This window comes from Canis lupus, chromosome 8 (assembly GCF_048164855.1).
Source record: "Canis lupus baileyi chromosome 8, mCanLup2.hap1, whole genome shotgun sequence".
NCBI lineage: Eukaryota > Metazoa > Chordata > Mammalia > Carnivora > Canidae > Canis > Canis lupus.
The window spans coordinates 47,544,304-47,558,183 of NC_132845.1; the positions used below are offsets into that span (position 1 = coordinate 47,544,304).

At 52.4% G+C, this 13,880-nt stretch overlaps 1 protein-coding gene across 2 annotated transcripts in view; it reads left to right on the top strand.

The window, feature by feature from the left end:
- The first annotated feature begins 1,960 nt into the window (after nt 1–1,960).
- Nucleotides 1,961–13,880, top strand: part of SHISA9 (shisa family member 9) — a 288,046-nt gene continuing 276,126 nt past the window's right edge. For both annotated transcript variants that reach the window (XM_072835841.1, XM_072835842.1), the window contains exon 1: nt 1,961–2,556. In XM_072835841.1, coding sequence (XP_072691942.1) covers nt 1,994–2,556 — 563 coding nt within the window. In that variant the 5' untranslated portion in view covers nt 1,961–1,993. The remainder of the gene's footprint in view (nt 2,557–13,880) is intronic.

Here is a 13,880-nt window from a genome sequence, read left to right on the forward strand (position 1 = left end):
GTAATTCAATGGGTCTTCTAGGGCCGGATGCTCCTGGGTATGCTCCATCAGTGTGGGCCTGCTTTGTTTTTGCTAGAACAGGGTCATTCTTTGCTAGACTTTGGGAAGACAGCAGGTGACATTCTTCGGAGAGAAGGGACCATTAGCCAAACTCCCTCTCGTTCTGAGAAAACTTGCAACAGAGTCCAATACCTGCCCCCCCTTCACCCTGGCGTTTTTCAGTTAAGGGGACCCAGTATGTCATTTTATTCGTGGCCCAACTTTTTTGGTGCTTTGAAAATGCCCTGAGAAGCCCCCTGACCGCAGCCCAGGGGAGGGGAGGGGAGGGTGGTGGAGCCATCGTTTCCCTGCAAATCGCCCAGCCGCCTGCAAAGCGAATACTTAGTTAATGCAATTAAAAACAAAACGCAGGGGCGTGTGGAGATCTAAATTCGGTGTAGCAGTTTTGGTGCAAATGCTGTTTTGGGGGCTACTGGAGTCAAATTCAAGCAGAGGAAAGAAGAAGTGGGAGAAATGGGAGAGGGCCGACGGATAGCTGGATGGAATCCGCGGCTGGGCGGCGAAGGCAGATTTGGAAATTCCTGGCTGGCGACGGGGAGCTGGAAGCAGAGGGCGAAGGCCGCACTCCGCAGCCCCGGGTGAGGAGGGTGAGGATGTCTGGGGGGGGGGGGGGGCGGGGAGGGGAGGGGGCCCCGGAGACCGAGGCTGAGGCTGGACGCCCAGGCCTTGCGCTGCACCAGAGCGGGCTGGGCGCGCAGAGGCGGCGCCGCCGTGTGCCCTCCCGTGGAGCGCGGGCAACGCCGCGAGTCGTAGAGGGTCAGAAAGTGGCAGGTCCGGGGGCCTAGGGGAGTCCCGAGGAAGGACATTCCGGGACGTGGGGCAGGCCACGGCCTCGGCCTCGGCTGCTGCGTCTCCGCTGCCCCCCGAGCTTCTAGGACTATGGAGCTCGTCCCGCGGCCCTCTCCCGGGGGTGCTTACCCCGGCCCAGGGCTTGCCGCCCCGCCTTCCCGGCTCAGCCTCGGTCCTCCGCTCGTCCCAGGGAGTTGAGCCGTCCGGGAGGCGCGCCTGGCTGGGGGGCGCAGTCGGGGGGAAGGGCGAGGTGGCCCGCTGCACCTGGAAAGGGCGATCCCTCCGTCCGCCGAGGAGGGGGAGCCACTTAGCCCGTCCCTAGCCCCTCCGGGTCACCCATTCCCGGGAGGGCAGATCCGAGCCGCAGCTCCTGCGCACGCACGCCCGAAAAAGCCACGGGCGGGGCCGCCTCTGCGCCCAGAACAGGTCGGAGCCGCGCCTCCAGCCCGGAGAGGGCGCGGGAGGTCCCGCAGCCGTCCTCCACCTGCCGGGAAGCCCCGGCGGTGCCATCGGCCCCGGCGGCTGCGGAGCTCCCTCCTCCCCGGGCGCCCGCCGAGCTCGGCTCTGCACGCCCCCCAACTCGCTCCCGCCCGCCCGAGTCACCTCTTCCGCGCCCCCGCCCCTCTCGAGCTCGCGCCCGTTCCACCCTCCCCTCCTCTGCCCGCCCTCCTCCCCCTCCCCCTTCGCTCCTGCCCTCCCTTCATTCCACAAGTGTTGCTTCGCTCTCTCTCCAGCGCACTTGGCGAGCTGGGGAGGTGAGAGGGATCCGGCGGGCGAGTCCCGAGCCGCGGGCCGAGGGGAGGCGCGGGCGCACCGACTGGCCCCTGCTCCCCGGCCCCCGCCTCCCCCCGTAGCCGGCCGGACCTGCCCCCTCCCCCGGCCCCCCCGCGCCCCCCCCCCGCCGCCCGGCCAGGCGCGCTCCTCCCCGGCCGGCCCCTGGGCGCGCGGCGCGCTGGAGGCGAACGCGGTCTGAGCCGCGCGCCGTGGCCGCGACCACCGAGCGCCCCGCGCCGCCCCCTGCATGTGCGGCCCGCGGCGGCTCGCAGCCCCCGGCAGCAGCCTCGGCAGCTTCGGCCGCGCCTCGAGAGGCGGCTGCAGCGGCTCCAGCGGCGGCCGAGCGGCCGAGCCCGGGCTGGGAGACACGATGCGCCGCGTCCTCCGGCTGCTCCTCGGCTGCTTCCTCACCGAGCTGTGCGCCCGCGTGTGCCGGGCGCAGGAGCGAGCGGGGCACGGGCAGCTGGCGCAGCTGGGCGGCGTGGTCGTGCTGGCGGGGGGCAACCGCTCCGGGGCCGCCTCCGGGGAGGCCGGCGAGGGCGCGGGGGTCTCGGACGCGCCCCCGACCCGGGCGCCCACGCCGGACTTCTGCCGCGGCTACTTCGATGTCATGGGCCAGTGGGACCCGCCGTTTAACTGCAGCTCGGGCGACTTTATCTTCTGCTGCGGGACTTGTGGCTTCCGGTTCTGCTGCACGTTTAAGAAGCGGCGACTGAACCAGAGCACCTGCACCAACTACGACACTCCGCTCTGGCTCAACACCGGCAAGCCCCCCGCGCGCAAGGACGACCCCCTGCACGACCCCACCAAGGACAAGACCAACCTGATCGTTTACATCATCTGCGGGGTGGTGGCCGTCATGGTGCTTGTGGGCATCTTCACCAAGCTGGGGCTGGAGAAAGCGCACCGGCCCCAAAGGGAGCACATGTCCAGGTGGGCTGCCTCCCCCACCCCACCCCCCTCCGCCTCCCCTCCGGGCGCCGCTCTCCCAGCGCTTCCCTCCCCCACCCCCCGCCCCCATCGCCGCGTCTCTGCCGGGGGAGGTCTCCCGGGAAGCCAACTTCGTGGTGGAGCGCGGAGAGGGGGCGCTGGGCTGCGCGCAGGTGTGGATTCGAGCGTGTGTGTGTGTGTGTGTGTGTGTGTATGTGTGTGTGGTCTCTGCCCCCATCACCCTCTCGCCGCCCCCTCCTTGCCTAGGATTGGAGTGGACCTGAGACAGCCGGGGAAGCTCGCGGCCCCGGAGTCCTGGGGTTTGGGGAGGGGTCCGCCGCTCGGACGCCAGATGCTGGGCTCTAGGTAAACAGGGCAGGCGAGCCCGAAAGGGAAGGGGGGCGTGTGTGAGCCCGCGCGCGCGTGTGTGAGGGAGGAGGGAGGAGGGAGGAGGGAGGGAGTGTGTGCCGCCTGTAACTCGTACCGCTCGCGAAAAAGAGGCGAGGGAGGTGGAAAGAGAGGGGAGGGCGAGAACAAAAGCCTCGCCTGGAGCGGCCGCCTCGCTCCCTCGGAGCTTCCAGGTCCTTGGAACTGGGACCTCGGTTGCCTCCCTCCGCCCAGACCCCTCGCTTCTTTCCCGGGTCTGCACCTCCCGCAGCGGGAGGAGGGGGGTGGGGGTGGGGGGCGCCGCCTCCGCTGCGCGCTGCGCCCCTAGCCCGCGGTTGGCGCGGACTCCAAGGGCGGGCGCCCCGCTCCCTCCCCACGCCGCCCCCCGACACCCTGATTCGTCAACTTTGCCGGTTGCCTTATTCATTATGCAAGTCCCAGCGCGAGCAAGTCGCAGCAGATGGGAGAAGGCATTTGGGGATTAATGGAGCTATTTGCCTTTTGCTTTTTTTTTTCCCTTAAAAAAAGTGTCTAAATTGATTTGCACAACCCAGTAACTTCGGAGGCGGAGGCTGCAGCCCCCAGACCCCGCAGGATTGGGGACAGGGTTAGGCGTGAGGTCTGGGGCCAACCGGGTTGAAGAGCGACAGGCGGTCTTCCAGCAGCTGGGTGGTTGGGCGCCCGCTGGATCTTCTTCCCGAGTGTGGACATAGGGGTCGCCTTGGGGCCCCCCTCCTCTCCCCGTCCCCTGCACACAGACACACACCCTCCCCACACCTCCGGCGGGGGCCCCTGTGTGCGCGTGTGGATGCACGCGCTCCGTGCGCCTGCCTAAAACATCTGAACAAAGAGACCCACCAAAAATAGGCGAAGGAACATTACCACCTCACTAGTAATTATTTTCTATTTATACGCAGAGTATCCGATGACTTTTTTTTTTTTTACCCCCCGTGGGGAGGGATTTGGGGGAAGAGGTGAAGAAGTTCCTCTTGGTTTGGGTCAGCGGGGAGGTGTAGATGGATGTTGGGGTCCTAAGCGCAAAGTAAGCTTCCAAGGTATACAGGAAACCCTGCCCGGCTGAAAGAGTCACATGCTGGCCCCGCCCACCTCCTGCACCCCCCACGCCCCCAAGGCGCCCTGTCGCCAGCCCCACCGGCGGGTGTTTCACGTCCCCGCAGTCCCCGCCAATCCCTGTAGCTTCCCCAGGTCTGTGACAAGGTGAGAGAGGAGTGCCGAGGCAGGACTGCAGCAGGCAGCGGTGTCGCCTTGCGAGGGAGCGAGTCACCCAGGGACCTGGGATCTGAAGTCTGCCTTGCAGATTCAGCTTAATTCCTCTGCCCACTGAGCCTTTTTCTTGCAAACCAGCGCTGAAAGGAGCCCTCCTGGGTGTTGGGGTGGGGGTGGAGGAGGGTAGGAAGGGCCGGAGAAGGCAGGTGGGGAGGTGACAGCTAAGGGTGGGTGGCTCCCTTTGGACGTCTGGCGGAGAAGGTGATGCTAGCTCCAGGCCCTCTTGGATCCGAATGTCCCTGTGGAGACAGCACTCCACTGCAGACCTAAGGGCCCCAGCAGGGACTCAACTTCCTGTCCTGCCCCCTTGCAGCTCTGTCAGGAGAAAAAGAATCACCTAGGCTCTGCTGGTTGCAGCCACTTTCTTCTGCAGGTACCAGGAAGGGACTGCTTGGGGGTGAAATCTCCAGGTAGCCAGTCCTCTGGTAATGGAGCCTCCGCACTGGCTTCTCCTTGTACACATTTTGGGAGTTCCAGAATGCAGTGGAAGTGCATACTCTTGAAGGGACAGAACAGTTGATTTCCCACCCCCCACACCCCATGCCCAGCCTGGAGCCCGTCTCCTGGGTTGAGCTTACCACCCTGAGATCAAGACCTGAGGCTGAGATCAAGACTCGAGGCTCAACCCACTGAGACACCCAGAAGCCCCAAGAATAGTTGATTTTTATGGGCAGTTTCCATGGTATGGTTTTCAACCCTGACTACTGTTTGGGATCGCCTGGAATGCTTAAAAAAAAAAAAAATCATGTTGCTAGGGGCCCCACCCTAGACAATTTAGATCAGAATCTCTAGGGCTTCGTGAAGCCTCTGTACTTTTGTAAAGCTCTCTAGGCTTTCCAGCGTGTGGCCAATCACTGTTAAGGAAAAGGAACTAACATTTGCCAGGCACCGTAGTAGGGGGTGTGTGTATGTACACGTGTGGACATGCATGCGTGAGTGCATGTGTGTGTAAACATCCTCTCATGTAGTGCTCACAGCTATGAGACAGGTGCTGTTAATTCCCACTTACGTATGAGAAAATCGTGGCTCGGTTTGCATGGCTTGCCCAAGGTCACACAGAAAAACTTCAATCCCCGGCACCTGGTTTTCAACTGTGTTTTCAGTTTCAGGGCGCATTTGGGGGGGGGCGGGCATTTCCTAAAATGCAAAACGCACATTATTGTGTCATGTTCAGAGAGATTCCAAATCCATAAGGTCTGGGATGAGCCCTTAGAAATCTGCATTTAACAGCCTCTCTGAATGGCCCCTAAAAAGTGGCCTACACATTAAGAAAGACTGTTCTGGAGTTTGGGACTATTTTACAGGGTTGGGGATGGATGAATTTGTCCAATGCCACGATGACTCTGGTATGTGCCTTCTGTTGTGTGTTGTCTGCACAGGTAGGGCTTTATGTGTATTTGTGGTGCTGGGGGCTGCTCCAAGGACCGTCCAAATGCATCTTGCAGTTGATGCAGGTAATCATCTCGAGCCCCAGCCCCAGTCTTAATCTCATTAGCTGTTGCCTGTAGGGGCTAAGAGGTGCTTGGATGGGGCAGGCACACCCAGCTTGGCCTCAGAGAGGCTCCAAGGTGGCTTCCAGGTGAAATTAATGTGCTGGCCGCAGCCTCTTAATTTATTTTGTCTTGGGCGGTGAGGGTTACTGAGATGAGAGGTTTGTTCTCATTTTATCTGACTTACAGATAAGTAGGACTTATCTTACTTACAAGTCTTGGAAGACTTACAGCCCCTTGCTGTCCGCATGTCACCAAGTGCTCCTGTGACCCGTGCACTTGTGGGATCCCAGAACAGGCCTCCGTGATGTGGGTTTTCCGGCTCAGAGTCCTGGGCATGTCACCTGCTTCCTTCTGGGCTTGATTGGGATTGAAATCAGGAGAGTCCATGATTCCAGGAGCTGTGGGGCTCTTGCCCATGGTACTGTGAGAACTCCACAGATACTCGTTCACCAGCCACGGGAACATTCCATCCTGCCACGACGTAGTGGAAGAAGAGACTGCAGAGGGTGGCCAGCTATGGTCACCAAAGCACGCAAACATGTTTTGTTTGGTCTGCAATGTATTTCTCTATTCATGCATTCTGATTTTTTTAAGTTTCTCTCTCTTTCTCTTTTTGACTGTGAAATATTTTAAATCCACACACACACACAAAGCCCATGAAACAAAACCTTGAAAGAATAATAAAAATGAACTCCAGTATGGCCTTTAAGGTTTCTAAGCCCCGGCACTACCAGCATTTGCGGGTGGCTCAGTCTTGGTGGGGGGGCTTTCCTGGGCATTGCAGGGTGTTGGCCAGCATCCTTGGACTCTACCCACTAGATGCCAGTAGCACCCACCCCACAACCCAGCTGTGACAGTAAAACAAAAATAATAAATCCTCAGCCATAGCCACATGTCGTCAATGTGTAGAATCACCCGCAGTTGAGAACACTCATCTAGACTGAACAATTATTAGCATTTTGTCATATTTGCTTTATAGCTACTCTCTCCCCATATTTCTTTCTCCCTCCTCTTCCCCCCTCCCTCTCCTTTTCCTTTGTTTTTTTGGCTGAAGCATTTGAAAATAAGTTGCAGACATGACACTTCCTCCCTAAATACTTCAGCGTGGATCTCCTGAGAACAAGGACACTCTCCCACACAACACAATTCCAAGTATCACACCCAAGAAAAAGGACGGAGATTCCATCATATCATCAAATAACCAATCATATCAAAATTTTCCCAGTCAGGCCAACAAATGTCTCCTAGAGTTTGGGTTTTCAAACTCAGATCCAGTTAAGACTCCCTGCATCTGGCTGTGAAATTTCTCTGGTCTCTCTTCTCTATCATGTTTTAAAATCAACTTAGAACCAGTTGCCAATATTTAGAAGCGGGGAGTTTTCACACAGACATCTAGATTTCTGACTTCTCTTGAGATATTGGGCAGGTCTGGCCACACTGGACCTGCATTTTCACACCGAAACTGTTGGCTGCCGTGCTGAGAGGTGACTTTCCTCTTCAGGAAGCTCACAGGTTCACCTCCACCTCCGTCCCCCAACCCAGTTCATTCAGTAAACTGCAGTCCTTGGAGATACCTTCAGGCTGACCTTAGTGGCACGGGCTCTGGTTGGATGGCCTGAGATTCAATCCAGCTCGACCACTGAATAGCTGTGTGACCTTGGGAAAGTTACTTCACCTCTCTGAGTTTTTAGATTCTTGTCTGTAAAATGACATAACGACGATGATCCTTATGGCATAGGCTTGTGGAACGTTTTGCTGAGCCTGGGCTTGGGAAACTCCTAGCCCAGAACTTCCTTATAACTCTTATTATTCGAATTTTCTACCCCTCATCTGCCGAAGGGGTAAGTGCTGTAGTCTGGAACTCCGTGCCTGGCCCTTGCTCTGCTAACATCTTTTCAGCTATGTGACATGGGTCGAGTCTCCTGACTCCTTCTGACTTAACAAGAGGAGGTGGCAGGTTCAGAATAGAAGACCCACGTGGGACCACAGGAAAAGCCTTGCAAACTGGTGGCCTAGGTGATGTTGAAGAATGCTCGTCGGGTTTGCTATCTTGCCGAGCTTGTGTGTGAATTCTCAATTTCAGGGCCTTCCTCAGTGAGGCAGGCCTTATGACAGTCTGTCTTTTGAGAGGCACAGATTGCTTTCCATGAGGATGAATAAGCCCTGGGGGAGAGGAGGAGTCAGACTTCAAACCCCAGACAGTCTGAGGCCAGAGCACAGGTCCTTGACCACTAGGCTGCACTGCCTTTGAGCAGACCCGTGCAGGACTTCTGTTTCTCAGATCACAAAGAAGTGCTTGATGCTCTGCAAATGGCCACACATGCAGTGGGGCCAGTTCAAGGAGTCACCATAAGATCAAGACCAGGAATGTTTTCTGCATCTGCCCCTGGCAGGGCCAGCCCTCTTGGAGAAGGTATTGATGAGAAATGACCTCAGGGGCAGAAAAGCATGTTTGAAGCTCTGTACACTTGAAGCCAGTAGGGAGCACATGTCATTATTTTGCCCACCTTCAAACAGAATCAGAAATCCAAGGGGCAAATTACATAGCACAGTGTCCTGTGTGGATTTCAAACATGCTTCAGAAGAGCTGGAGTCCCTTGCAAAGAAATAGCATCAAGTGATGAGTGTCCCTCCTTCTTTTCCCTTTTCTTCTTCCAACTTCCCTGTTTTCTTGTATATCTGTGGTTATCCTATGCCTTTGACCAGATCCCCGAGTTGGAGAAGCCCTTGCATGCGTATCTTGTTGGCCATGGAAAAGACTCTATAAATTCTTTTTCCTTGCAGGATATGTTTGCTTCTCTTTGGGCATTGAGTCCTTGCATTTATTTATTTTTTTGAGCGAGACCGAGGGAGGGAGGGAGGGAGGGATGGAGGGAGGGAGGGAGGAAAGGGGCAGAAGGAGAGGGAGAGAGAGAATCTTAAGCAGACTCTCCATGCCCAGCGCAGAGTCTGACACAGTGGCTCCATCTCATCTCCCTGAGATCATGACCTGAGCTGAAATGAATAGTTGGGTGCTCAATGGACTGAGCCACCCAGGCGCCCTTGAGTCCTTGCATTTTAGAAATCACCTCCATTGGGGTATAGTGTACATAATAAAAAGGAGTTTGAGTTTGGAGTTTAAGTGCAGTTTAATGAGCTTCGTCTATACCTGTGTGACCACCACTCTGAAAATTATCTCATGCCCATTGCCCTTGCATTCTTGAAAAATAAAAGATGCTTCTGATACAAGAGGAAATGCTCAGGAATCCTATTCAAGTGTTTAAATGTCAGAGCACAGTTCAGACCTTGGGATTCCTGGAAGCTTTGAAGCAAGGTGCTGGGACTCTGAGCTCTGTTTGGAAATGTTGGGGTCTTTTATTTGCTCACTGTAATTGGAAAGTAAAAGGATGCAGCATTCTCTCTTTGTTCCTCAAATATGCCAAGCTCATTGCTACCTCGGGGCTGTTGTGTTGGCTTGGCTCAAATTCTCCTCTGTCAGACCTCACATGCTGGCTCTCGCTATTCAGGCCTCAGCTTGAGTGTCCCTTTCTCTGAGAAGCTGTCCCTGACCACCCAGGCTCAGTGACCGCCCCCCCCCCCGCCCCTCCAGCCCATCGCTTGATGTTAATAGCTTCATTTCACATTATAGCCTAAAATTAACTAATTTAGTGGTTTGCTAGTTTATTATCTGTCTCCTTGCCTACTGTCCACAGTAAGGAGTGTGGGGACACTAGAGTCTCTTCTGCCGTTGTATCCTCAGTGCCCAGAACAGTATCTGGCACAGAGGAGTACTGGCTTCTGACATCCTGGTTTACATAAGAAAGTATCTCCTCTTTTATTCATTCATTCTTTCACTTATTCATGTCATAGGTATTTATTGAGCAACTATGGCACCCCAGCACTATTTTGAGGGCTCTAAGAGAACAGTGAATAAGTACAAACAGAATTCCCACACTCATAGAGCCAACTGTCAAATGGCCCGAGACAAATAACATACAAGTACATCTAGAAAGAAGCTGACACTAAATTGAACTTTATACAATTGCCAATATTCAGGCACTTAAAAAATGGCAATGTTTCAGCATAATTGCTCTGAACCAGGTTAACGAATATCAAGAAAAAGTATTCTTCAATAAGGTACCTGTATTATTAGCTAGGGTTCTCCAGAGAAACAGAACCTATGTGAGATATAATAGAGGGAGCTTCATTATGTGGACTTGCCATGAGCAAGTTTGAAATCTGCAGAGCGGACATCTCAGTTTGCAGGCTATCAGTCAGGAAAATTCTTTTTCTTTACTCGGGAGGGTCAGCCTTTTGCTATAGTCAGGCCTTCACCTGATTGGATGAGGCCCACCCACATGTTGGAGGGCAATCTGCTTTCCTCAGTCTCTTGATGTAAACGCTCATGTCATCCAGAAGCACATTCTTAGACACACCCAGAACGGCTTTCGACCAAATATTGGGGCACCTTGTGGCCTAGTCAGGTTGACACTTAAAGTTGACTATCATAGTCCTCTTAGGATCTTGCTACTCAGAGTGTGACCTGTGGAGCAGCAGCATTTTCATTAGCTTGAGAGCTTGAGCAAAAGAACCTCAGGCTCTGCCTCTGAGTTACTGAAACAGAATCTGCATTTCAACAAGACCCCTAAGTAACATGAATGCACATTGTTTGAGAAGCACCCAAACCATGTGCCACAAATAGATGCCAAATCCTTGGGAGTTTGGCTTACAGAGCATAGTTGGTTCTTTCCATTGCCTTAAGTTTTTTGGATACGTGTTATAATGTGTTTCTTAGCATGTGCCCTCATACATGCACATTTGTTTTTACTAGTAAATATGGGATCATACTAGCAAACAGCTATTAGGTACATTATAGGACATATATGAGGACAGAAATTTCAAACTGAGCTGAAAGTACAATAAATATTATTTTAAAATTAGTTGCTAAGCATGGTGACATCATGTGATCATTGGCTGATATCGCAAAGGCTGAGGATGAAGCACATCATTAATAAACAGTCTATATTTTGAATATTTCTCGTGAGAGTTGTGATTCTTTTTGGCTGACTTTGCTTTGATCTGAATAGCCAATCATTGTTTTTAACCTTGTGACAAGCTAGGGGTTGAAGAGAAGGCGAGAGTCAACTCTATTGTGCTCTGGGGCTATCAGTGTTGTCTCTAGGCTGCGGTTTTCCTGTGGGGGATATTTATTTTATTTTATTTTATTTTATTTTATTTTATTTTATTTTATTTTATTTTATTTTATTTTATTTTATTTTATTGTTTTATTTTATTTATTTTGTTTATTTTATTTTGTGGGGGATATTTTTAAGCCACATGCCTGCTGAGTGATGCTTAGCCTACTTAAAAGGAGAAACTTTATCTTCATAGCCCCTTTCAGGGTGCACCTGGCTGCAGTACAGGTGATGCACCCCAGTGATGGTGCCAACTGCCAGTCACCCTCCTTGGTCTGAGTTTCCTGATTCTCATCGTCAGGCGTGGGCATTTCAAGTGAAGGCTCCAGCATCCCTACACACACACACACACACACACACACACACATACTACATTGATTTCTTACTTTAATGACTAAATATCACACGTGGAAGCTCTTGGATTTCCTTTCTTGATCCCGAATCATTTTATGAGGTCCCTGGAGGGAATGGATCATACCTTGTAGGCTGCTTTTTGGGTTTTGTTTTAAAGATTTTATCCGGGATCCCTGGGTGGCGCAGCGGTTTGGCGCCTGCCTTTGGCCCAGGGCGCGATCCTGGAGACCCGGGATCGAATCCCACATCGGGCTCCCGGTGCATGGAGCCTGCTTCTCCCTCTGACTGTGTCTCTGCCTCTCTCTCTCTCTCTGTGACTATCATAAATAAATAAAAATTTAAAAAAAATAAAGATTTTATCCATATATTGAGAGAGGCAGCAACATTGGGAGAAGCAGGGTCCACACAGGGAGCCTGATGCGGGACTCGATCCCCAGACTCCGGGATCATGACCTGAGCCAAAGGCAGATGTTCAACCACTGAGCCTCCCAGGTGTCCTTATGGAGGTTTTTAAAAGAACCCTCATTTCCACTGCATACTTGGGGAGGGGCTGCTTTGGGAGAAAAGCAGCGTTGGCTTCTGGGCAGGACTTTTAAGAACTTTAGCACTCAGGAGAAGCCCAAGGGGTCTGCAGAAGGCAGTGTTGACCATGTTTCTGGTAGCTGTCCTGGTAACTTTGCTAACCTCTTAAAAGCCTGAATATTTTGAAATTCTGGGGGGACTCCTTGGAGAAACTGGTGAAAGCTATGGCTTCTTGCTCAAGAAAAATGTACAAACAAAATTTCTATTCAAATCCAGATCCTCTGAAGCTCAAGATGAGGAACCTGTTTAGAAGTTAAAAAAAGGCAAATTAGGTTTTAGAGGGCATCTGCCTTTCCCCCCAAATGCTCCTTTCCTGTTGTCCTATTGAGTTTCAAACTCTGCTTACATCACAGAGCTGGGAAGGAGGCTGAACTCTGATTTCAGAGATACTCAGGTTTGTATCTTGGTCCCTGCACTGATAAGCACTTAACTTGAGCATTTTCTTCCCCCGCATAAAATGGGTAGGCTAATCCTCACCTTGAATGCTCCCTTCCTGATTGGCCATCTTTCATCTTCATTGGCCTTTTTTCTTGTACCTCAAATATTCTTATTCTTTCCTGCCTCAGGGCCTTTGCACTCGCTGCTCCCTCTGCTAGGAAGTTTCTTTCCATCATGTTTATGTGACCAACTCCTCACTGTTCAGGGCTCAATTCAAGTGTCATCTCAGGAAAACTTTTCCCGACCACCTTATCTTTGTCTCTCTCTGTGTCTATTTAGAGTTTTAAAAAAGTGTACAATTCAGTTATTTTTTGGCATATTCATGAAGTTGAGCAACTATCACCACTATCTGATTCCAGAACCTTTTCATTATTGAAAGTCCATATACGTTCAACAGCCACTCTCTAGTCGTCCCTCTCTCCAGCCCCTGGCCACCACTCATCTACTTTCTATGGATTTGCCTATTCTGAACATTTCATATAAATAGAATCATATGCTCCATGGCCTTTCGGACCTGGCTTCTTTATAGGAGTGTTAGCATTCCAGGTTCCATTCATGTTGTAGCATGTGTCAGTACTTGATGGCTTTTCATGGCCGAATCATATACTCCATCCCATAACATATATTTTGTTTATCTATTCATTAGTTCATGTGGGTGGTTTCCCACATTTTGGCTGTTGGGAATAATGCCATTATGCACTGGTGTCTCTTGATTGTGTTCCTTTTATGTATTTAATTTTCACAGCCCTGGTTTATTTATTTAATATACATATGTCTTATCCTGTCCCCTAGAATATAAGCTCCAGGAAGGCAGTGATCTTTTCCGTCTTGCATCTTGCTGTATTCCCAGAGCCTTGAATAGAGCCTGGCACAGAGTAGGCAATAAAGATTTGTTCAGTGAACGAACGAATGAATGAATGGGAGCAGTTGCTATTCTCTTGTCTCTTGGAGGACCCAATCTTTTCCTGTAATTCACATGCGATCCTTGCTGTGTTCCCTGTATCTCACATCTGACACTTCTCACCAGCTGTGGTTCTTGGGCCATCGTCTCATTGCTAAATGAGCAACCATTTCCCGAAGCTTGGGCCCTCTGTGACCTGAACAAAGTCCAAGACTTGAATGTGCAGCAGAAAAATCAGGTGGCTGCATCCTGCCCCTGGAGTTTCTGAGTCAGTAGGTCTGAGTGAATCTGAAAATTTGTATTTTAACACGTTTTCAGGGGATGCTATTGCCACTGGTTGGCAGACTGCTATTTGAGAGTTGGTGCTACAGGGGGGTAAATTTCAGCAAGCAAGCCGGGCCTCTTATAGTCATTGGTGGTATGTGGGGGCCTCATTCAAATGCTCACCTTGCTTCTCTGTCTCCCTTGATGTGGACTCAGAGGGTTCTGGTTTGTTCAGAGCACCTGGATGTATCTAAACGTGTGGCAGTATGCTGGAGAAGCTCTCCCTGGTCCAAGAGGAGGAGTGGACCAGGATGCTTATTGCAGTGTTGTGCACAGAGGCAGGGAAGTGTGCTGATCATCTAGGTGCCCATAATCAGGGAAATGGATAAGCAGGGCTGATATCCTGCAGCTTCTCACCATGAAACTGCTGGAGGGAGGAGATTCACA